General features: G+C 40.0%; 1 protein-coding gene across 1 annotated transcript; it reads right to left on the reverse strand.

Annotated features, from left to right (window-relative positions):
- Positions 1-5,315: 5,315 nt before the first annotated feature.
- Positions 5,316-25,120, reverse strand: stk35 (serine/threonine kinase 35). The gene is made up of 3 exons (XM_030055214.1): positions 24,346-25,120; positions 19,698-20,518; positions 5,316-8,468 (listed from the first exon to the last, which is right to left on the reverse strand). The coding sequence occupies exons 1-2, from the start codon at positions 24,890-24,892 to the stop codon at positions 19,770-19,772; spliced, it is 1,296 nt and encodes a 431-aa protein (XP_029911074.1). The 5' UTR covers positions 24,893-25,120; the 3' UTR covers positions 5,316-8,468; positions 19,698-19,769.
- Positions 25,121-25,635: the final 515 nt, after the last annotated feature.

Genomic DNA, 25,635 nt, shown 5'->3' on the forward strand with positions numbered 1-25,635 from the left:
GTTCTTTTGCTGTAAGTCCTAAAAGAACTATTTGTAGTTTCTGAAGGAACCATTTTTTCATGGTTCTTTGGGGCTCCTTTCTTAAAAGAACCATCTAAAGAAATGGTTCTTTAAAAAACCTCTTGCTAAAAGGTTCGTTGTGGAACCAAAAATGGTTCTTCTATGGCATCATTCCCGAAGAACCATTTTTGGTTCCAGTTAGCACCTTTATTTTTCTGTGTGCACACTCCTCCTCAAACTGTTTAAAACACAAATTAATCCAATTTAAAATTATAAGTTTGTAAGTTTGTAAATTTTCCACTTCAATCTCAGAAAATATCTGTTTTTTTTCTTGTAAATTTATGACTTTAATCTCAAAAATTTTGTTGTTTTTTTCTGAATATTGGCCCCTCCCTGCTCAGCTCTGTAATTTTTTTCTTCTTCCTACAGTGGCCCTAATGTGGCATCGAAGTTATTCAATTCAATTCAATTCAATCCAATTTTATTTGTATAGTGTCAAATCATAAAAAAAAGTTATCTCAAGGTGCTTTACAGAAACCCAGCAGATATCAGTCAAATTCATGGACCAAAATCTCCCCCAAGAGCAGCAAAGAGTGACAGTGGTGAGGAAAAAACCCTTTTAACAGGGCCAAAAACCTCAAGCAGAACCCGGCTCTGGGTGGGCGGTCATCTGCCTCAACTGGAAGGGTTGAGAGATGGACAGGTGGAGAGAGAGAGAGAGAGAGAGAGAGAGAGAGAGAGAGGAGCACATTGCAGGACATTGAACAATGCAAGTTGGACATAGGGCTGTATAGTAATACTAGTGGTGATAATAGCAGTAATGACAATACTAATAGTGTTGCATCAACAGTAATGATCATAATAACACTAACAGCAATAATAATACTTCTTCTGGTAATAGTAATAGTAGTAGTAGGAACAACAAGAATAGTAATAATGATAATTATATGTCTGAATGTAGCAGGACTGAGTAATCATACATGGGGGGGCATCATACATGCAGACTCTACAGCTCCAGAGGCAGAAAGACCTGCTGAAAAGAGACAGAGGAAGAGAAAAGTTATGAGGTGAGTTAATCTTTTTTTGGACCTATCCTCTTAAAATGTCCTCATTGTTCTTTTAATCTAGCAACAGAGTGATCTTTTTGAGGCGATAAATTGATGACTGTGGTAAATTATTCAGCCCCACTTGGTATCCACAGAGATCCAGTCAGCAGAGGAGAAACTGGAGCCTCTCCACTCATCTCCCACGCTGACACAGGGGGCTTCCAATTATGGATCCTTTGCCTCGAGTCTTAGTCCCACCCACAGGACATCCGAGCTGAGGAGGCGACAGAAACTAAGTCAATGAGAAGCACCGACAGTTACAGACACAAGAAGGAACAAGGAGTGTTACAGAAAAAATATCCAGTGCCTGTACTAATGTTTATACATACAATGACTTTATTAAACAGAGATCACACACAACATCTGCCCACAGAAGATGTGAGTTGTGGAACTGGCCAGATTTTACTGAGGGGAACCCATCTTACCATTGGATCCAGTGGATTCTCACCTATGGAAAATCAATAGGCCTACATGCTGGGCAAGGGATCACTGGTATGCCCTTTCTATATTGTCTACTAGATTAGTCAGTATGTTTTTTCCCTCAGAAAATAATTCCCCTGAAAATACATCATATTTTTGTTTGTAGAATGCAGCTGGGTTTGTTTTCACTGAGAATATCAGTGAATATCTGATCTGTAATGAGGTGAACTCCTGGACCAACCCTTATTCTGAATCCAGCAACAGTTCAACAAACACATCCAACTAGGAAACTGTCTTTTGACTTTTCAGTATGAAGGATGGTTTGGAAAGAACAATTCATTACAAAAAATCGGCCAGGGCTTCCTAAACTTCCTAAACTCCCTAATAAGATTTTTTTTTCTGAAAGCTCAGTTAAACAAAATGGGGTCATCTTTTGTACATATTGAAGCAAAGGCATATAAAAATTGTTTGAAACAGAGTGCTTAGTCTTGGCAGACAGGTTGTTCATTTGTTAGACCTGCACTGATCTAGGTCTAGATCTGGTAGGACAAGGGCGCCAAAATGATTTTTGCAGTTGGTTAAAATTAACACAAGTGGCACATCTTCTAAAAATAAAATGCACACATAAAGTATGAAGATAAAAACCTCACTGCCATAGGTCATATTGCCATGGCAGCCATCTTCCTCTGACGTCACACTCAGGGTGGGAGGCTCCTAAGATGTTATAAAGATGTACTGCTGCGTTGCAGGTTGTGTCTTTTAGAAACGTAGAGAACCTGACAAAACATTATTTTTCCCTGCTTCCCGACTGATGAACATCTGAAAATACAAATGAATAGTGGAAAGAATCTGGACTGACTTTAGGCCATATTTCAAGGTAAAACAATATATTTGATCGCCTGTTGTTAGACAACAGCTAATGTTAGCATTCAGCTATTATCTAGCTAACATTACCAATTTTCATCGTGCTGCATGATAGGATAGGAAACGTGTGCATTAATTATAAAATATCACTTAACATCGTGGACTCATTTCTTCTTAAGTCCACTAGCTGCAGCCTGGAGGTAAAAGCCACTGGCTGTGCTGAAGCTTGCAGAGTAATGTTAGCTGTCCTGCTGGGTTCTCCCCCGACCTCAGACGTTCTGCGGAACTCAGCAACGTTATGTGACGTTAGGCTCACTGGAACACATCATTTAATTTAATAAAGGCGTTATTTTAGTGAAAAATGATGGATTTACTGTCTGTTCTAGGCAACTTCCTGTATAGTGCTGAGGTTTACATGACAACGCTGAAGGCAGCTGGTAAATAACCTAAAGATGGAGGAAAAGCAAAATCTCAGGCTCAGTTATGCTTCCCTCTCGGCTCAGGTTCAGACAAAAATATGCAGCCCGATCTGCACTTAGTGCAGGAACTCTGAGAGCACCGAGAGCACTCACTTACAAATCTGTGTAAAGATGGCATGCCAGTGAAAAGCTAGGTTATCAAGTTGTTGTTTTTTTTTTTTCAAGTTAAGGTATTGGAATCTTATGAAACTAGACAACTAGGAATTCTCTGGTACCAAGCGTGTCATGCTAGGTTGTTGGCAAGGAGGCTGAATATTGCCACAAAGTTCAGCTACATTTTGGCGAGGTAAAAACTAGTATGGAAACTTCAGCAGGGTCCCTTGACCTCTGACCTTCAGATCTCTGAATGAAAGTGGGTTCTCTGGGCAGCCATGGCTCTCCCCTTTGCAGACATGCCTACCTTCTGCTAATCCCATGCAGTTTGGGCCCCAAAGCCTGCAGTCCACATGTGTTCTTGTGGCCTGTTGTAAAATGGGGTGTTTGTGCAGACTGGGGCCTAAACAGTCTTGGAGTTGCATCAATTGGCTTAGACTGGGACGCTGAGATTTGTATTCATGTGAGATGATGTGTTTCCCCATCAAAGCCGTTTCATGGCAGTGAGAACATTTTTTGAAACTTGACATCACTGTATAAAGTGACCCATTGTGACCTTTGGGATATCACAGCCTCATGAAACTGTACAACTCCGTGGTGTGCATGTCAGCTCAGTGGAAACACTCCACCACGTTTCAGTGGAACCAAACCCTAACCTAACCCATGTCAGTAGTAACCCCTGTGTTTAGCCTGCAGCTTCTTGTCATGATGGCTGCTGTGACTATTGAGCAACAATAACTGTTAGCTTGTTAGCATGGCAAGCTGAATACACATCCACCATTTTCCTGAGGGCTGTTTTCTGGAACATGGTGTCAGGAGGCAGAGGTTTGGGAGGCGCTGCAATAGAATATGCTATACCAAACGAACAATGGCGTCAGGCGTTTTTAGCTAGCGAGTCATAGCTAGTGATGGCGTCAGACATGAACGGAATTTAGCTAGTGATGGCGTCAGATGTGAACCTTCTCACATCACTTGTTCTACAAGTTTCCAACATTCAAGTTCTACCAGAATGTTAGCTGTGAAAATATGCCCCTACATATTGTTAGCTATGACAATATTTGCTAACAAATTGTTGCGTTGCTAGTAAGACCTGTATCTCAGTTTCAACAAGTGGCACATTTCCACTCAGTTGGTTTGGCTCACCAGAGTCAAGATAACCTTGTTATCTGAGGGAGTGCTGACCCAGCCCTGCTCAAGTTTACTTCTTTAGAAAATGCAACTCCCAAAACTCCATTTTCATATTTAGGAACTCTCAAATCTTGGTTGATGATGAAGATACCACAAGTAATACTGAATTCCTTGTAATAATACTTCAGAGAGGTTATTTGGTTTTTGACCATTTATTTCAAGAAAAAAAAAAAATTCAAACATATTTACAGCAAAAAATATGATGCTTTGCTCAAACATCTAATGGCTCCAGTCAGCTTCATGAACAAAAAAGGTCATATTTTACACAACATCTGAAAGAGACATTACTGTACACACTGGAAATATGTACTAAAAGAGAAAGTACAAGATGTTAAACAGAATCACTTAAGCTGTTGCTCTTTGTGTGAAGTCTACGTTGAGGCAGTGAAATGTTTTGCATAGCATAGAGTGTTTTCAAGTGGAATCATTACTAGAAGTGTATGAAGAGTGCTCACTTAAATTGCTCATAAAATACAGTAGAAGGGCATCTGGACAAGATGTTTAAACTGTTATATAAAACTGCTAAAGTCACAGAAATATCATCGGTTATCAGCATTAAGCATGGCAATGCTAAATCTAGTCTAGCCACATTTGGTTTGTTACGTAAAGAAACACTCTCATGTCGAACACTGTGGACCAGGCGCCTCAGAGGTTTCCAACTGAGCAAACAAGAGGTTTCCTGTATGTGTGACACACTAGTCGCTTAGGTAAAAGCTCAGAATAAGAAATATTCAGGTTATCTTGCCATCAAAAAAGGCAAAAGCTAGGTCTTATCTTTTGCTATGTTTCAGGTAGTCAAAAACAAAACAGCACACGGAGAATCAGTCAAAGGTTGGTTGAGATTGAGGAGATCTAGTCTGAGGTAAAACATCTATCAAGCTCAGAAAAAAGTGCCCTTTGAGTCAGAATCCCAGGCAAGTCGACCACTCGCTAAGGTTGCTATTCTAACTGGTAAGACCGAGGGTGAAGATCTTCCAGAGTGCTAGGAGAATGAGGTAGGAGCACACTATTTAACTCTTCAATCTAGTGTGTCAATGTGTCAAGTCACTAAAACTAAACCATAATGCTACGTTGGACTACGAAACCAAGAGCAGAAGCCCTGTTCTACAGCCTGAAGGTTGGCAGAGCTGTCAGGGCTCTCCAACAAACCTTCACACTTTGAGGGTTTTCTAAGTACGGCCTGTATTCTCATCCTATTTTCATTATTCTGCGCATCTGCCTTTTGCATTTTGTTTTTTTGTTTTTTTTTTTCTATTATTGTTTATATATTATTGCTTTCATCTTGTAATCCATCTTGTAACTGTTTCAGATTTCTTGAGTTAAAACTAAGACATCTCTCAGCCTGGGCTGCACCAACAAGGATTCATTTAATATGAGATTACTTTTAATCAGAGTTCAGCAAAACCAATATTGTACCTATTGTTTTATTTTGTTGTTTTAGCATGCCTAACAATATCTGCCAAAGGGACTGCTGATGAAAACTACCCTTTAGGCTAACTTGGGTGTATTTACTTTTTTTTTTTTTTTTTTTTTGAACGTTGATAAACATACACTGTCCCTTCTCAAATCTGGTCTAAAAGTTGGAACAGGCAATTCTGTTGATGACTTTATGAATGAAACCATCAGTGACAGGCCTGCAGGTACAGTTAAGGTTCCCATAGACTTACAGCAAAGTCACTGCTCCAACACACACACACACACACATAGACTGGTGAAGCTGGTCCTGACAATATAGTCTCCACATGCCATTCAACCACACTGTTGCAGGAGACCCCATTGGCTTAAATAAAAGCATTCCAGATTTGCAGGTGGTGCTGCATGGGAGCTATTTCTGATCTCTTTTGGAATGAATAACTCATTTTTCAAGGAATTTGATGCAACTGATGCAACATAAGAAATCTGTGTACCAGTGAACTGGAAGAGACAAATGACATAAGTTCGCTCTCCTCCAACTCAGATCACTGCAGTGTTTTGGGTGGTGACTTCATTTTAAGTCTGCAGGAGCCTTTAGTATTTCTATCTGTACAGTATCCTAGGGTACAACCGTAATGATTGGTGGCTTTGTATCTGACCATGAATTCTGTTAACATCAACGGGCTGGGCTCTGTAGGACAAAATATCACAAGCCACCACAGTTACAAAAAAACAACAGACAGTGCAGGAGTTAAAGATAGTCGTGTAAAAACAGTAACAGCATCAATCTTGACACCACCTGACTCTGTTTTATGTGATTTCATGTGCCTTCTGTGGCAGGGCTACAAAGGGCTCAGTGATGAGCTGGAAATAACTAGCCACAGCAGCAGAACAAAGTGACACCTTAACATGCTCTGCACATCACTGACACTCTGATGATGTACTTCAATAAACAACAAAGGAATGGAGAGACAATTAACGTATGCACTATGTTAATAAAAAAAAAAAAAAGAACAGTGAAGTGGGTTTTTATGATGTGTGATATCTAAATTTTCAAAACTCAAAGATTCCCCAAAACAGATATCCAAGATGTATTCAGCCACAACAGTAATACCATACTCATCAGGTGTTGTGTCGCACCAACAGTGATTCTGAAAGAACCCACATAGTTGTTTAAACCATATCAAAAGTCAAAAGGGTACAGAGTACAGACAGGATTTAGAAGAGCTCAACATTCCTAAATTACAGAACATCGCAAAGTCATTCATCAATCAATCCGATCTTTTGTACTGTATTAAAAACTGCAACTTCAATTTGTTAAATGTCTTAAAATGCCACCCAAAACTTAAAAGCATTTTGTACAAATCACACACCCGCTCATGTCATGCTTGCAAAATCATGATTAACACGTGTAAGACTTTTCTCAGTAACAGCTTACTAGTTAGCAAAATTTTTTTTTTGTTTTTTTGTTTGTTTTTTTTTTGGTCTTAACATAATTCCGAAAGCCAACTCTTGATATTAGTAATACTGGGCTAAACAATGCTGATTAATTTGAATATGTAAATTACCCAACATGAGCTCTTTGGAATGAGCAGTAGCTTATATCTAATAAACCGGTTCAAATCCCCTTTTGGGAGCTAGAGGGCACAGTTTGGTGTCAAATACATCACATATGGATTCACACAGACCTGCTACTACTAAAGGTCGAATTATACTTCTGAGTCCAAGTATCGCTGTAGCTATGCCATAGTGTCCTGCGCTGCTCTAAGTGTTAATAGTTCTGCATTGCATTGTGCTGATCGCTGAGACACAGATCAGCGGACAGCAGAGTCAAGATTTTACTCATTAATAAAGAGGCTCTGCTGTTGCTAAGAGACATATTTGATTTGTCTTGCGATTCCACCTCCTAGTTGTAAAGGTGGCATTACCCATCACACTGCATAAATAGGGTCAAGGAAGTTTGGTATGTAGTTATGGAAAAGTCAAGAAAAAGTTCAGGAATTTTACTGATGAACAAGTGTAGAAACCATGCAACTGGCATTAGGTTGTCTTCATTCTCAACATCAACTCGCAAAACACGGAAGCAGCACAAAGTGGGACCAATCACAGATCTTGCGGTCTTTTGATGCCCTCTGTACAGATCTGTTATTGGAGAGGTACACTAGGGCTATGGAGGCATTTTGTCACAGAAGTATAAATCAACCTTAAGGGGTGAATTCTATACTGCATGTACAAAGTAAAATAAAAACTGTTCCTGCTTGGTACTAAAAACTGTTATGCCTCCATCTGATGGGGGGTAACATAAGGCACAAGCAACTGGGCAGGAGGGCACTTAGATAAGTGCTTGTGTTCGCTATATATATATATATATATATATATATATATATATATATATATATATATATATATATATATATATGGTTTCACAGTCTTACAACCCCCTTTTAATCAGTAAAAGTTTAGGAAGCAAATAGTTTCACTGTATTACTGTGGAATAATGGGGTATCCAGTTGAATAGCTATTGCTGAATTTCTTTATGGCGCCATCCACTGCCAACATGTGAGTGAAAAAAAACTTAAGTCTGTGGGGAAAAAATTAATGAAGATAACCTTCTTAAAATCTGGCTTAACATATCAAATGAGCAGGCAGAGACCCTGGCAGTCAGTCAATGTCCTCAGCTTGATGGTGACGATGCTCAGGTTGTAATCAGATGGTGCTACAAGTGCCCATCAGGAACTGATTTGTATACTTCTCCCATCCTGGGATTTTGAAATAATCAGCCAGTCCATTATTCATTTTTCCATATTGCGATTGTGGAGGTTTTCTTCACAGTTCAGGGTTTGTCAGAGTCCCTTTTTCCATTGCTGTGCAGACACTGGATTCCACATCCATAGAGTAAACAAATCTGTAGAGACAGAGCAATAGGAGACATATCAACATGAAGCAACAATAAAGTAATTTTTCTTTAGACAGAGTGTAAAAACATAAAAACATGCTCACACGTTAAGTCCCTATGAAACGACTTCACATGACCTCACACGACCTTTCAAAGGCATTTGATACTGTTGACCATAGCCTTCTATTACAGAGACTGAGAAGAATTGGTTTTAGTAATACCGTGTTGGATTGGTTCTCCAATTATTTGATTGACAGAAAGCAGTATGTCTCTTTAGATAATTATAAGTCTGCCTCACTTACAGTAAAGGCAGGTGTTCCCCAAGGTTCTATTTTAGGCCCTATTTTATTTTCTATTTATATAAATAATCTTACCTTGGGGATAGCTCCTGCACAAATTCATCTGTATGCAGATGACACTATTCTTTACACTGTCTCAACATCATTACAAGATTTGTTACAGTCTGCTTTAAATGCTTTGCATTTACGCTCACGATCACCTGACAACTGCACTATATCAACACTAGATGGCACATATCTTGAAAGGGTAACTTTCTACAAATATCTAGGCATTTGGTTAGATGACGGGTTATCCTTTACAGTCTATATAGACAGCCTTTTAAGAAAGCTTAGGCCAAAACTGGGTTTTTATTTTCGTTTTTAAAAAATGTTTTCCGTTCACTGCCAGAAAGACTAATTCAGAGCACCTTCTTATCTGTGTTGGACTATGGTGATGCAGTATATATTCATGCAGCTTCATCTTTACTGAAGAAGCTAGATGTTGCTTTTCACTCAGCGTTATGCTTTGTAACTGGTGCTGCTGCTAGGACCCATCACTGTATTGTATGAGAAGGTAGAAAGGACGTCACTGTATCTGAGAAGAATACGTCTTTTAATTTTCATAGCTAAAGCCTTAATGTGCAATTACCCCATTACTTATGAGGCCTGTTATCCATCTGCCATCAAATATATAACACACGTTCTTCATATAAGCTTCTTCTTCAAACTCCTTCTCCACGGAGAGAGTTGGGAAAATCTGCCTTCCATGTCTGTGCCCCACATGCATGGAATGAACTGCAAAGCCACCTTAACTTAGACTCCCTACCTACAATTCATGTTTTTGTCTGTTAAATACTGTCCTTAAAGAGCAATGTCATTGCCTGATATAGCCCACTTACAACATGCTGTTGGTTGTTGTGCTTAGTGCTGGTGATCCTAGCCCTGGTTTAGCCTGTTTTGTCTTGTCAGCCTTTGTCTTTGTGTAATGTGTGTCTATGTGTAATTGGTGTCCTTCTGTGTTTGAAACTTTTTATGCTGCCATTTTGACCAGGACTCCCTGGAAGAAGAGACATTGTGTCTCAATGGGACCTTTCTGGTAAAATAAAGGATAAATAAAATAAAATAAAATAAAACATGATCTCTGTAAAACAAAGTATCTTAAATAGTTACACCATCCTGCACTACTGGATTTAAATTAAATTTCAACCAATAAAACCTTCACAACTCTTTAAACATCATCTCTCATCCAGCTATCCCTCCAAATAAAATTGAGTTTCTCTCCCAAACTGAGATCCTATTGGGTTAAGGTTAGGGTTTGGCCTGTCAGTTTACACTTGTTAATGATTGTTCCCTGCAATATGTCCCACCCAAACATCCTGTCTCAACAAGAACTAAATAAAATCAAGAAAGCAAGAGTCCATCATCTGACAAAATTTGCAAATCTTTTGATGAATTTAATTCTTTAATTAGAAAAATCACAATCAACACTCAAAATTGAGAAAAAATCTGTGTCTCAAAGCAATTACCCACAGTGCTTTCATACTAATAAATGTTTTGCTAATCTGTACAGAAAATATGACTCAGTAAACTTCCTGGTTCTTTTACACCCAGAGTGCTTGTTCTAAACTCTTCCTGTGGTGCTCAGTAAGTCCTGTGATTTAATCTTTTCAGTTTGTTTGGAAGAAACAGAAGAAGAACTGGGAAGTGATAGCCACCATAACTGAACAAAGAAAAAAGTGTCACCAACATTAAGGGAGAGACATGTCACAGTGATGTCACAGTACACTGCTGAAAGGCCATTGCACTGATTGCCATGGTCATTTGGCTGGTACCAAATAAAATGGCAATTATAGTTCTTTGCTATAGTGGCACATCAGAACAGCTGTAGTGCAAAGTGTCACACTTGCTTGTGAACTGTTCAGATCTGTTGTGTAGCCTAAAACTACAAATTTTAAAAAGAACATCTTTCCACTACTTGGGTCCTTGCAGCAAAACCTCTCATTTGAGGGAGTCAGCAAGTCACCAGCAGTTAATTATATGGAATCTTGCCCGGTATGGAAGAAGCATCCAAATGATTGCCTCTTTAAGCTTAAAGGGATGGTTCACCTACTTTGAAAAAACTATAATATTTCTCTTCCCTCCCAGCTGCTCTGTAGGACAGTAGTGGTGTTGTCTTCCTCTCTTTGTTACTGAGTGCTGGATACTGGCTGGATGCTCCAAATGCTAACTGTTAGCCTCCTGTCATTGAGCTGGATGTCCCCCCAGCTAACACTGTTAAAAATAATGGCCTCATAAGAGCATATACCTCCCCCCAACAAAGCTACTGAGTGTTGACAGTGTATGAAGTCACTCTGTGTGTCTGTACATAAGTATGTGATATGGTCTCTTCCGGGCCAAGGTAAACAAATGACAAAAAACTGTCACCTCTAATACTAATGATCATACTCCTGGATCTGGCCATTTCTAGTTCACTGTTGCGCTCTAATAAAAGCCTAGCTGCTGCTGTGCCACTGTCCAGTGTCATGCTGCCTCATTTTTTTCTCCATAGGTTGCATAATCTCACAGCACATGATGAACACAAGTGGGTCAACTCAACAGAAGCGTGGACAAAGGAAAAAAGACCTCGATGTCATGAACGAGGGCCCAGGAAATGTTAACATCATTGCTTAATTACATTACTTGTAATTCTGCATATATTTAACTCACTTAGTAACTCACTGTTAATAATATGGCATTATTATTTTTAAATGTCTAAAAACATGGGGAAAATCATGCAGTTATTGGCTAGGATAAGAGTATTCTCTTAACAGAGCCTTATCTGTGGCAGGGCCCTCATCCTATACATTTACCCTTTTTTGCCAAAAATGAGATTCATTATCCTTTCGGGGGATAATTTATGGTAATTTGTATCTTACTTTTCATTTACCACACTGATTTTACCACAATCTCATCGGTTGCTGCACTATAGGGCCTCCTGACTGGGTGTAAGGCTCTGCAAAATACTTACAGGCCAAAGGACACTCAAAAATCAAGTCCAAAAATGCCAAAGTATGTCTTTTTCAACACACTGATGGACACAACATACATTATTGAGATATGAAAGAAAATTTTATAGTCTTGTCATACAGCTCTGATGCTATTTGCTATTGTCTTAGTAATTCTCACTGTACTGAAAGAAGTAGGAATTGTGAGATCATTGATAAACAGAAAATGAAATGTGTCTCATCAGTATGTTAAAAAAATGCTTTGGGTGTTTTGTGGTTGACGTGTGGTGTTTTCCTTGGCCCATTAAGACAGAACAGTACCCTGGCAAAAGGTCCAGTGATCTAAATCCTGCTTCAGAAAATGATCTGCCTTGAAAAGAATAACATTTCTAGGGATAGCAATGACTTCTGGAATTTTTTTTGGTTTGAAAATGATTTAAATATACTGAATATAAACCTTCCAACATCCACAATGGTAAACCACTTGTTAAAGTAAGCAGATCATTTTTCTGGTTACTGGCACTTCTAACATCATTACCAGTGCATAAATAAACAAGGCAAAGGAAACCAAACAAAGGTCAGACCACAGGAGAGAATGGAGACATGTCTCTGCAGCCACTCTGCTAACCAGATGTTGCATAACCAAGGAGGATTACTTTGTAAAATAAACAGCAGAGACTGGGATCTCAAGGAAAGTGGTGGGGGCTGGTTTGCTCTGCTCTTTCAGTAAAGTTGGAAAAAGAATCAAATAAACTGAGACCTAAATATCTTTTCTGATATCAGTTCAGAGTTTCCAAAGATTTTTTATACAAATGCTTCCATATTTTGAGTGTCTATAGGGATAGTTCATCCTCATTACCTTACAAAAGCAAATTTGAGGTTGAGTGTTTTATAAGGGTTTTACAAGACATGATTATGACGAAAACATTACCTTCAGTAAGACTTCAATGTGGGCCACATAGAATAAACTGCTTGTTTTTATTTAACTGCTGTTTGACCAGGGAGTCCACTTGAGATTCAGAATTACTTTTGCAAGGAAGACTTGGCCAAGACAGCAGCAAATGAATATGGACACAATTTTTCAGTCAGTTGAAATGAGATCCATGTGGAGTCAACTCTCAGTTACATCCATATCAGAAGGAATTATATCATGGTTGGTTCGACATGGTTCACATTCCAATCTGAGTGAATGCAGCTGCAAGTCTAAACAGTATGAATGATTCATAATAGCAGAGGTTCTGTCAAATGGATGTGTTATTCTGCCACAATCTGCAAACTGGAGAAGTTTTTTTTTTTTTTTTGTCTTGGTGTTGAAGGGCTGAACTTCACTGCAACTGAAACTCAATAATTAAAGGCCTGATCCAAGATCTTGCTACTTTATGGCAGTGAAATCTGGAGAGCACAACTGAGAGATAGAGGAAAACACCGACCGCTCAGGTCCTCCCACAAAATGTAAAACTATAACCTATGGAAATCTCAACCATTTGAATCAGAACACCACCTCAGGTTTTATTACTCCTGCACCTGTTTGATTGACTCTTCACCTGCACCTGTTATCCTGTGCTAGCTCAACAAACAATAGAAACTGTTAGCTTGTTAGGCACAATGAGGCTTATATCAGAAGACAAGAGGAGAGGGCTGGCAAAGGCTTCCATCTAAATACAGAGCGTTAGCGAGCAATAGAGAAATCTGACCCTCGACATAAGGCATTGTTTGTAATACTGCAACACATTTTTGGGCAGATGGGCAGTTTGAAATCTCAGGAAATCTCACATCTTGGTAGGTGATGAAGATAGTACTCAGGAATAACACAAAATAAGAAAAGCAGTTTTTAACTGGGCTTACACACTCTTTAAAAATGACCCTACCAGTTTCTGTTGAAAACATTCCAACATTTCAACAATAAAGGTTTACTAAATTTCTTCAAATAATCCACATTTATAGCATTTGATTGATATTGCTGAGTCCAATATTTTGAGTGTTTTTCCTGTGAAGACAGACTCCAATTCATTAAAGAAATCAACTTTTAACTAAACTAAATTTATTGGGAAAATGAGTAAAACTGAGACCTTCAATCTGTGGGGGTGGGGCAACGCGCTTGGGACAGCTGACTCATTAGATTCACTATTGTCACCATTCAACCATGGCTTTGTCAATGGGGACAGTGGAGTGGAAAAGCTGAGGTTCCATGTCATGCCAGTCCACTGTGAAGGGATAACACTTTATGTACTGTAAATGGGACTATGGATTTACAAAAAATGCCATTAAAAAAAGAGAGGCCAAGATACTGGACTGGCCTTTGGTTACACAGACCTTCCTTCTTGTTGGGTACGTTTCACCCTTTGAATAAACACAAGAGGTACAAGGAGGTTTTTCAACAAACTACCTGGCCTAGGAACTAGTTTCTCACTCTAAACCATGAGGGCCCCCAGAGAAAACTTTTTTACTACCCTCTCAGCAGCTGAATGCTCACTTTTACAGCCGCCTATATATTCCCAGCCTGCACAGTCAATAACACCAGAGTTGCGTAAGAAGGCCAAGACCCTCATCACACTCCCAAAAATCCTATAAGGGTTCTCCCCTACTGGCATTTCTGTATCCCTCTGTAATAACCTCTCCTAATCCCGCCTACTTACCCCATACAGTACATAGTGTACCTTGAATTCAATCTGCCCTCCCAACACAGGGACACGGGGCAAAGAGAAGACATAGCAAGGTTTAACTAAGGTTTGCTTTTAGCCCTGAATGCCTCTTTCCAAATCTGTAGAATTGTGGCTTTGTTAAGTCAAAGGCCTCAATCTCTGCAAGCTGTAATGTTTATGGAAGACACATGCCAGTCTTCACATGGCAAGGTTGTGTATCCAGCTGATTATATACATTTCCATGAGGTTTCATATGCATACTAATGTACTCATGGTAAGGTATTCATGTACAGAATGCAATTACAATACACTGAAAATGCTTCGACTTAGGAAAACTGTCTATGCTGTTAATAAAAACAAAGAGGATTTTTAAATTAAAACCTATATCCGCTATCTGTTACAAAAAAAAAAAAAACAGGAGGGCCGAGGGCTTACATTTTTGTGGCCTGGTTTAGACAGAGGCGGCAAATGGCTGGCAGGCAGCATGGGAACATAATGTTCCCTACACAAAACATAAGCCCTCGACAATGAGGAGCATCCTCATTGTCCAATGGAGGAAGACAGGGCAAGAGGGAGGTTGGGAGAAAGGAGGAATAGACGAGGATGACTAGGACTTACGTAATGCACCTCACCCAGGTTACTATACCTCACCCTGGGTACTACTGAAGACTTGGTGTGATATGTTTGGACTGAAGGTAACCAAACTGATATTCTGTGCCAATATGCCCCAGAATTAAATTCATGTCAGGCTCTGAGGTAGATTTAGACCACAGGATACCACTTAAACTGCTGAAATAGTACAGCCATTACAACTATTACTACTACTAATAACCTATTTAAAGTATCCAGAATGTAAAGAACATTTTCAGTCTTTAGCCTCCAGTGTCCCACAACAATAACTGGGAGCACCCATTTTGCACAGGCTTAATAAAATCTTTTTTTTAAAAACATCTGGTGTGTGATTCCATTCTACAAATTCTGATCTTGTGAATTCAGTAAGATATCATTAACATTATCCAGAGGGTACTGTTGCCATTTTTCCTTCTATAATCGTTTTTACCTTATATGCACCTTGAATATTAATATAGCATGAAAAAAAAAGATTTAAAAGGGGGCTTAAAGATTATTAAACAAAAAGACCCTCTAACTAGTGCAGTTTGCTCATGAGTTGACTCGTCATTCAATGCATGCAGTTCAAAAATTTAGATGCCTGTGTGCTTGCAGAGTTGCTCCTTATTAGAAACAAGCAGTTTTTTTTTAATTCCTGACCAAATAGTTAACTTTTAAAAATGTGACTCATGCACATCCCTACCCATAACATTTTTATTGTTATTATTTCATGTTGGCTCCCACTCATGATTTCAACCTCTGCACAAAACCACTGTTACCCTAACCACAGTCCAGGGGAACATCGGGGTGGCGGGGGGATGATTATTCCTAGTGAATACAAACTGGGGTTTCTGAGTAATCAGATTTCCTGCCTTAACCTGGTTACGCACAATAATCTGGTTTCTTGTGTGCATGTTAACATGGTCTATGTTTACATGCCACTAATCCCTCTCTCCAGCGGATGACAGGGTCTCCCAGTACAGGGCTGCGAGGCAGTTGCGTAACATGCTATCCCATCATGCTGTTGGAGGGAACCAGGCTACTCTGTGGCAGTTGACTGGCAGGCAACAGCGCATTGTAAGTCCCTCAACACAATGCAGCAGACAGCTGGGAGTCAGGAGATGTTTCGGCATTGGAGGCGGGGAGGGGGGTAGTACCCCAGCATAACCCCTCAATGGAGAGTTCAAGTTCAAAGCATCAGAATAGGTGCTCTGGGTCACTGAACATCCACTCATTCATCTCTGCAGTGGAGGATTAGGAGCGGGAAGATGTTTCCGCTCTACATAGCAAACCAAGACAATTAAAATCTCTTTAAGAGGCACTTTTTCTAAAAGTCACCATTGAAGGAGAAGTAATTTCAAATGAGGGTTATTTCCAAAACAGAGTATGGACTAGAAAGTGAGTTTTAAAAGGCTGAAATCTCATTGGTATTATTTGTCTACTATTGTATTGGTACACAAAGCCAACTAAACACTTCAAACAACAATGTTAACAGCCTTCTTGATATTTGTAAAGGACTTCTTCCCGTTCTGTGAAAGGCCAATATCGGTGCATCTTGGTTTCAACTAGTTACCACTACAACTGGGTAGCATCACCCCATTTAAGTCAGTACAACTGAATACCAAAGTCTGTGAGAACTGGTTGCTACATTTAGGTCCGCTCTGTTTAGCTTGCAGCATGCATGCTGTAAACTACTTCAGATGCAGAGCAGTGGAGAAAAGAAAGGAGAAATCGTCCCAAATGGTGAAAATTTGGCTCCAATTTGTGCACATGGATGAAGACTATGCCCATTGAAAATATTATTCATCCACAGTAATTTGAGAATGTTCTTATGTCAAGTTGTTTAATTTTCCCACAATTTTATCGAAACTGCAGTATGGATCAGTGCAATACTCCATTCGTAACAGCTGCAATGAAAGTACTTTTTGGATAGTATGTCTAAATCCATATTCATGCACATTACTGTATTTGTATTTTGATTTTACTGTCCCTTTTTGGAGAACAATGTCCTGATGGCATCTCAATTACTGAGTCAGTTACAGCCACCATAAAGAATCTTAATATAAAGAATATAAAGAATAGACCATGTACAGTAACTCAGCCAGATAATATCAGCTGGTTGCTTCAATGTCAAGGCCATAGACATCACCCAGTCTAGCTTAGCAGTGAGATAAGGCGATCTATTTATCCCTGGGAACAACAAGTGGAGGACAGGTAAAGACATCAGACAACATGCCCTAGTCCCTTCACTCAAATGGTTACTAAGCTCTACCAGTATTGCTGAGCTCGGCCAGAAACATCCTACGTCATGACCAGGGGAATAGGATTAACCAAGAAGGTACATGCTGTGGGGCACTAAAGTCAATCCCACAACCATGGGTACTGGCAATGTGGACAAGGCATGCAGACTGAAATCAGCACTGTGGATTCCTAGTAAAACTGCAGTATGGGAGTTGTTAAAGTAGATACACATTGAGTCCATGGGCTTCTGTCATTTGAGGACACAAATAAAATCCTAGTAAACTTGGCATGTCCACACAAATTTTTGTTGTTATAGACAAAAAAAGGAAGGGGTGTTTGCTCTTACAGGAGGGAAGGTGTGTAAAAATGCCCATGAGGGCAGTGTAAGAGCAAAGGTATGTAGGCTAAAGGGAGGAGGGTTTTTGGATTGGCACTGGGAATCGAGCAGGGTACACTTTGGCCCTGAGGGTGAATAGCCTGGCTTTGATTAAAACCACAGAGTGTGTGCCTGTGAGCAAGGGAGTGAGAGAGTGTGAGAGAGACAGGGACAGACAAAGAGAAAGAAAACAATGAGTTGTGGGCACAGTGCCCATTTGTATCCAGATTACGTCTAGATCTGATGGAGCTGGATTATATTTGCCCCTGGTATTAAAATGCATTTCTGGTAGGGCTGGAAGATACGGTTAAAATAAATATATTGTAATTACTTATAAATATTTCAATTGCAATATGATTTACAGCTTCAGTATAGGTGATAATTTTTGCATTATAATTTTCATTTTACTGAAAAACCTATTAAAATGATGATGGTGTGATTTTTTCAAAACAAGCACGTGTACATATTTCACCTATATCAAAAATTGCAGCTCCTGCAATTCAGACATTGCCATTGCCCATAATGCGTTTGATGATATTTCAATTAAGTGGCAGCATTGATTTCTGATACACACAAACTGAAATATGATCAATTTCCATTTCCCTCACCAAAAAATGCAGATTGCCACGTTTCGCTTCCCGCTTTAACTCATTTAAAATCGACAGTAATCACGTCACCTTGTTTCCCATCCACAAGTACTTTGATAATCGATTTTTCACAAGTGTGTTACAATCTGAGTTGCCTGACTTCTGTTTGATGATTGGATGTGTGCATGAAAGTTTACTGTCATTTTCCTAGCTCCCATATCCTGATTGGATGGACAATGATAGACACTTTGTTGTGATGTGGGCAAACAATTCTGACCACCTCTGGAGGGACTTAAGCTCATCTGTGTTTTCAGTGCACATGGATTTAATGTGATTTTGTGCTATCCAATTACACTCTAATCACACAGGATACCTGTTAATGCCAGGTGTAGAAGGGGTCTATGTCATTCTGCATCGCTTGTCTAGCTTTTGACTGCACAGAAATGGTAGGCCAATCCTTCTCTAATGAGAACAGTAATGTTGAGTTGCTAATCTCCTCCAAACAAGACAAACACAACAAACACAGATTTCACTTAACCAGTAACTAATGAATGAGAGATTTTCCAGCCAGTAACTTGGCCAAAAAATGCTAATAGTATATTTTGACTGGCAAATCTTGTATGTCCCCACTTTCTATTCTTCTTCTATGTAAGCAGCCATGCAGTGCATTCAGCTTGATTCCAGGGCAGCACATCATGTTGACCGCTCCACATTTGCGTGAAGTATAGGTCTGGTGTATGTTATGCAAGTCAGAGGCCTCCAGTGTGACATGCCACCTCTGGAAATTCCTGAACCTTCCAAGAAAACTATTAAAATAGCTGTAGATCTAAAATTCAGCAAGACTATTGCCAAATTCTTGCCTCAAATATGAGTGAAAACAGTATACATTTTAACTCAAGCTACCATGCTTTTCTGCTTTGAAAACTGGGACGAGAACCCAAGGACAGCCCAAAAAGTGGCACACTTGTCCAATCAGGTGCAGCCTTCACTCCACGGTAATTATAAATCCATACCAGTTCATGGCAGACCGTTCATTTATTGGGTCCACTGGGTTTTAATAATGAGGAAGAATTCGTGTTTATGTTGCAGATAAGGAGAGCACATGTCAAGTAGCTTGTATTTGGAGGCAGCACAATCTCCTCTCTCTTCCAGGGAAAAATACCATAACAAGGATAACATGTTTTCAACCAACCTTTACCAAAATCTAATAAAATGAAATGAATGTGACAAATTTTATCGAGTTAAATGATATTAACCATTTGATGTGTCAGTCTGTTTTATAAGCAAGTGGCATCTAGTCCTGTACCATGGAACAATCTGCAGGTGGTTTTCACTAATTAGTTGAAAGCATGCTCATCAGTGAAATCAGCTGCTGTAGTGACTGACTGGAATGAAAACCAGTGTGTTCCACAGCACAGACTGAACAGTGCATTAAACTCAGGATCAAAGACCATGAGGGTAATAATAGGTAACTCTTTAGAATTTGTGTTGGAGTGTTGTGGAGACAGACATCAAGCTTACCTGGGAAAGGAAAAGGACCCTTCTTTGACCAATGAGGGTAAAAAAGGAGAGGGTTTGGGAAGGTGTGGGTTGTCACGCAGCACACGTGACTTGGTCCATCCGCACCTCCAACTGGAAGGCGTCAGGTCGGTCCTGAGGATTGACAGCTAGCATGTCCTGGAGGAGCTTCTTCACTCCCTCAGACATGGAGCTCCTGGTCTTCTGAGGGATGTGGAGAACCATCTTGGGGTTCTCTAATAGTGCCTCCCCTACAGGTACAATCTCTGTGCCCTGCCGTATGTAAGTGCCCAGCAGTTCACGCTTGGACTCTGCATCAATGAAAGTGATCCGCTCAATCATTGCCCAGATGATGATGCCAAGGGCAAAGATGTCAGCTTTGGCTGTATAGTGGCCCTCCCACACCTCAGGTGCCATGTAAAAGTCTGAGCCACAGGCTGAAGACAACCAAAATTTGTTGACATTGACCACATTATTCTGGTTGTTGCCTCTGCCGCCCCCACCTGCTGCAGGATAGTCTTCACCACCTTTGCCACCAGAGCTGAGACCGGCGCAGACCTTACTGAGGCCAAAATCAGCCACTTTCAGAACTGGTGAGCCCGACTTCTGTGAAATGAGTATGTTGTCTGGCTTAAGATCACGATGAACAATGTTGTTTTTGTGCAGGAAAGCCACGGCACTCGTCAGCTGCCGCATGAAGCTCTTGTTGGTGCGGGGATCAGGTCGACGAGACAAGATGTACTGGTTCAGGTCCCCACCCTCACAAAACTCCATGACAAACCACAAGTAGCATGGCTCCGCTGGGTAACCAAGGATGCGTTCACCTACAGCATGCAGTTGAAGGAGAGAGATGTAAATTGATTAGCAGCAAATAAACTTAAGTGGGCACATGTGACATGGCCTTTGGCTGCTGTTCACACTTGGTTTAAACATGCATCTCACTTGTTCTGGCCATTCAATATGTTTGTGATCCAATCAGTCAAACAGCCTTCAGGGGATCAGGGATGCACTGTCACAAAAGCTTTGCGCTATGAATACTACTGAATCCTAATGTGTGCCCAATAACAGGGGAAGTGTTGCCAAATTCTTTTTTTTTCTACTGTTCATCATTCAAGCACTACTTAATGGGTGAAGTAGCAGCAGTTTATTTTGACTAGATGCAGATAGAATTAAAAGTGTTCACTGGAGACGGCTGATAATATCAGGTGTGAACGCTGATCTACCTCCACTGTCTACTTGTGATCAGATCATCTGAGGCAGATGATAAAACTAAGTCTGAATGGGGTCCTGGTCAATTCATCACAGCGCAATGGCATTGAAGCTGCCCTAGACTGTCTCTTACTTTTGAAATGCATGCTAACATGAAAGAAAAAAAAGAGTGCACCATTCCAAATTTCAAGCCAGAAACAAAGACCAGATCAAAACAACAGATGCATTTGACAGTACAGTGCTGATTTCACTGTTTAGTAATCCAGTAGAGCATGGCTGCTGCGCAAGCCAACTCACAAACTATTTTCCAACTGAGTGATGATGCTCGATAGCAAACTGCTGTCTCACTTAGTGGATTTTCTGGATACGTAGATATCATTTCACATTCTTTATTTCTTTGTCTCTGACCACCTAATGGTCACGATTTTTTAGTCATGTCCAAAAAATCACAGACACAAAGTCTGTGATTTTTTGTGTGACTATGGCGGCAAAACAAACTGCTCCTCTGGGATAATAAAAACTGTACTCTATGAATTGTGTCACAAATAATAATTATTTAACAGTAAAATCAAAATACAAATACAGTGATGTGCATGATATGGATTTAGACATACTATCCAAAATAGGATCTACAGTATCTAGCTGTAACTATCCAAAGTAGAATCAATGCATTTTTTAGAATTTTAAAGAGAATAAAGGAAATAATGGTCAATAAGTTTGCTATATGACAGGTTATTTGTATGTCCTGATATTGAACAGTAGCAAACAGCTCATGTCCTACAGATTGCTGACAAAGTAGCACTCGAGCAACATTTGGCACACCACAGTCACAGAGCCTCATGTAATTCAAACTAAATTAGGTTTCGTTCATTTTACATCAAGTAGCACTGAGTCTTGGAATGCAGTTTCCTCTAATAGACTGAAAGCATTAATGTTGCTGCCATCCCTTTACATTTCAGGAGCAACAATGCCCTTACAGCAAATAGGATTTGTTAGGTCAATAAACTGTGCTGAACTATCTACAGACATAATGGTAGCACTATAAGTACTGAAACATTATGGTGGTTTCTGTTTGGTATCTTGGAGTCTTTCCAAAGAGTGAGGTACAGCAAAAACAAGAGTAATCTGTCTGCAGCCACAATGGACACTAAAGCTTATTCAGCAGATTCTGAGGATATGGGTGGGGTCGGTGACCTCAGACAGGTCAGAACAGAGTCTAATAGGGCTGGGTGATGTGGACAAAATCAATTATCATGATATTTTTGACTGCACACCTCAATATCAATATTGTGGCAATACTGTATGGATGACAATTCAGTACTCTCACAAAATATTTATACGATGAGAATTTGATAACCAGTCATTAGTAATGTGGATATGATGACCAAGCAGGTAGAACCAAATAATAACAACTTATTACATTATTGTAATGCCACCAGGTAAAAATAAAACACTTATGTCATATTATGATATTACAAATCCCAGACAAGATTTAGTCTTATATTACGATATGTATATAATATCGATATATTGCCTAGCCCTATACTCTAGTCCTCATTACAGCAGCGCTTGAGAATGATTAGCTCAGCGGTAACGTCAGATTAAAACAACTTTAACCCAAATCACATCAGAAAGTCACCTGACTCAGAAGCTTGAGGTTTTTTTTTCTACAAAGTTTAGTTTTTCGGATTACCTTTTATCTCTGATTACATTTATTTGTTGTTGTTTTTTTATTATTATTATTATTTTAAATAAGTCCACTGCAAACAGAGTGCTGATCTACTTAAGCAGAAACAGAAACAAAGCAGACAACATTTGTGTTGAATAAATGTTAAGTTCAGCCATTTTCTGCCTCATTTGTTGTTGTTAAATTGTTGCATTTTATCAGCAACTAAGAACAGAAAGAACAGTATTTGAAACATGTTCACAAAACAGAGAAGAATATTTGACACCATATTTTCAACATTCAGAATGTTGATGAACTGGACAAAACTGGAGAAGATGAATAAAAAATTTCTATCACAACATCTGACTAGCATAGGACCACCTCCTATCTTGTAGCCTTGGGCAATGAGGCCACGATGAAACTAGTTTTCCAAGTTATTATTAGTAGTTTCTACTGACCTAAGTCTTGCGATAGCACCATCATGAATGACTTCCAAGATTTCAACAGTGAAAATGCATCACTATGTGTTGTCCCTCTATGGCTGCTTACTATTGTGGTTTAAGGGTTACAAACTAGGTTGAGCTGACATGATGTTAAAAGGCAGAAGAGCAAATAAATTCATGTCAGTCTCCACGTTGTGATCCAAATCACACAAACATGCTCATACAGCATCATGAGGTGGCGGCTACAAAGGATGTCAGTTGAAGATTAATATTTCATTAGATGGGGAGGAATAGCCTGACACTTATATAACAGACTATTAAAAGACAGACAGCACAGAAAACAAGTACAATTGAAATCCTAAATATTGTTGGCAAAATTCAGCAAGGGATTATATCATCAAAACATAAAAAAAAAAACAGCAGCTACCTGTTAGATGTAATGAGATGTAAACAGAGGGAGCCATAGGCAGGTCAAAGGCATGCTTAGAGTTATTTGAGCATAAGGGAATAAAAATGCAGGTTCCACAAGATAATATTACAATATTTCATTATAAAACATAAAAATGGACTCTGGGACAATCGTTTAGCATTTAAATTTGCTTTTAAGAAGGAAGAGTTTAACCTGCTGCCAACTAGTACACTGTGTTCTCTTGTGGGCTCACAGTGACACAATGTACTTTCCCTGCCTAGGCTACAGCTAACCTATAGGGAAGTCATTGTCAGCGACCCTCCTGACAAGTGAATGATGGTCACATTAGAATCAGGACATTTATCAATCAATTAAGAAACGGCTTATCTAGAGCTTTCCACTTAGCACAGCAAACCTGATTGCTATTCAAACGAATGTATTAATTAGTTTTGATTAAACACTATTAACCAAGATCGTCGTTTTGTTTACCTACAGTGACGGAAATCAATTAAAGAAGCAAAGTTTTCTAAGTTTCCTAGTAGCAGAGATTTAATTTGACTACATTAATACAAGATGCCTTTAGGCTCCTGCACTTAGGCTTGAGGAGCTTAGGTTGGCAAAATCACTATCATCTTAGAAATAATTCAGACTGACTTTTGTAGACATGCTTTTAAGTGAGCACCTTTTCATGAGTTTTTTGACCTCCCGTTTACTGAGATATGTTATTTGCAATAGTTTGATATTTGTATTGACTGTTTATTTTTCTGTTTATTTAATTGTTTGGTAGTTTCGTCCTGGGACTTTTTGTTGCGTGCTACATAAAAATTACTTTAATTTGCAGTTGTTTTGCAATTGTTTTGTTGAATTTTACAATGAACTAGATAGAAATTAAATAAAAACAACAAGAAATGGAGTGTGGGCTACCTTTGAGTGAGGTCTCCACCAGTCTCAGGTATTGTTTTGACCTCTTATTTCCATGGCTCATCTTCTGGGCCAGGCCATTCCTCTGCAGGACACACTCCTCCAGCTGAACCACATTCTGGTGTCTGTCCTCCAGGCTGGCCAGGGCCCAGAACTCGGCCAGGGCCAGCTCCACGTTTTCCGGGGCGTCGCATTGGAGCCTCTTCACCGCCACCCTGGCTCCCGTTTTCCGGGCTATAGCCTCGTACACTACCCCGTAGCTCCCGCGTCCGACTTCCCGCAACAAACTGTATCGAGGAGCCACCACGACGGCGGGCTCCAGGAGGTCATTTCGGAGGAAACTGATGGAGAAGAAGTCCTCGTCCTCCTCTTCCTCCATTGGCTCCGGGTGGTTGTTGTCCGCCACCGGCAGGGAGCGAAGGACTTTGCACGCCTCCCGCCTCATCTTCCCGGCCACGCTCCGCCTGCAGCCCCGCATGCCGCCTTTTACCTTTCTCCTCTTCTTCCCGTCACAAATATCCATGCCTTCTTTCTTGTCGAAAATAAGCATGAAGGGAAAACGTGTTTCTCTTTCATTACTTTAACTCGCAGCGAGTAAAGTTGGACGTCCTGGCGCTTGCTCGGTGGTTTTCAGAGCGGTTGATGGCCAGTCTGACAACAGCGTCCAAGTCTTTTTCTTGTTAAATGTGAGAATGCTGCAAAGGCGAGGCAAGCCGTCCAGCTGTATGAACTAATTTGGCTTGGTAAACAAAATGTTCCAGCTTGCAAAGTACAAAGAGAGAACAGAGGGAGTGGCTTCTTCTGTAACACGCTGTGGGCGGAGAGAAAGTGGCTGGTATAAATCCCACTCATCTACTTAACGTTGCTTCTCGAGGTTACAATAATGATATACCATAATGTTGCCTGATAGAGAACATGTAGCCGTGATAATATGCATGTGACAGTACATATAAAACATAAAAATCAGTGTTATGGTTGTGTTAATGGAGTTATTACATGTCAGTAGTAGGATGTGCAGGGGGGGGAAGCCCACCATCGTCACAGGAGGTGGAGAATACAGAAAAGCACGTTTCGATTGTTGTTATTTGGAAACATTACACTAACAGTGACTTGACTCCGCTATAACTAGGGATTCTCTACGAGAAATGCTCCCAGAGCTAATCGGTGATGTCTCCTCCATCCGTGTCATGCTGTCCGATGCCAGCATGGATTAACATGTGCACACGGCTGCACGTGTGTCAAGGCGTGGGGCCGAGTCAGCCGCTCGCCCGCTCCTGCACTGCTGTCCCATCA

This window comes from Myripristis murdjan, chromosome 7 (assembly GCF_902150065.1).
Source record: "Myripristis murdjan chromosome 7, fMyrMur1.1, whole genome shotgun sequence".
Taxonomy (NCBI): domain Eukaryota; kingdom Metazoa; phylum Chordata; class Actinopteri; order Holocentriformes; family Holocentridae; genus Myripristis; species Myripristis murdjan.

Bases quoted from the DNA above. Each gene is read 5' to 3' on its own strand.
- stk35 (XM_030055214.1), bottom strand. From the start codon at position 24,892: ATGCTTATTTTCGACAAGAAAGAAGGCATGGATATTTGTGACGGGAAG. The intron at 20,519-24,345 runs GTAGCCCACACT...TGCATGCTGTAG, and splicing joins GGTGGAGACCTCACTCAAAG to GTGAACGCATCCTTGGTTAC.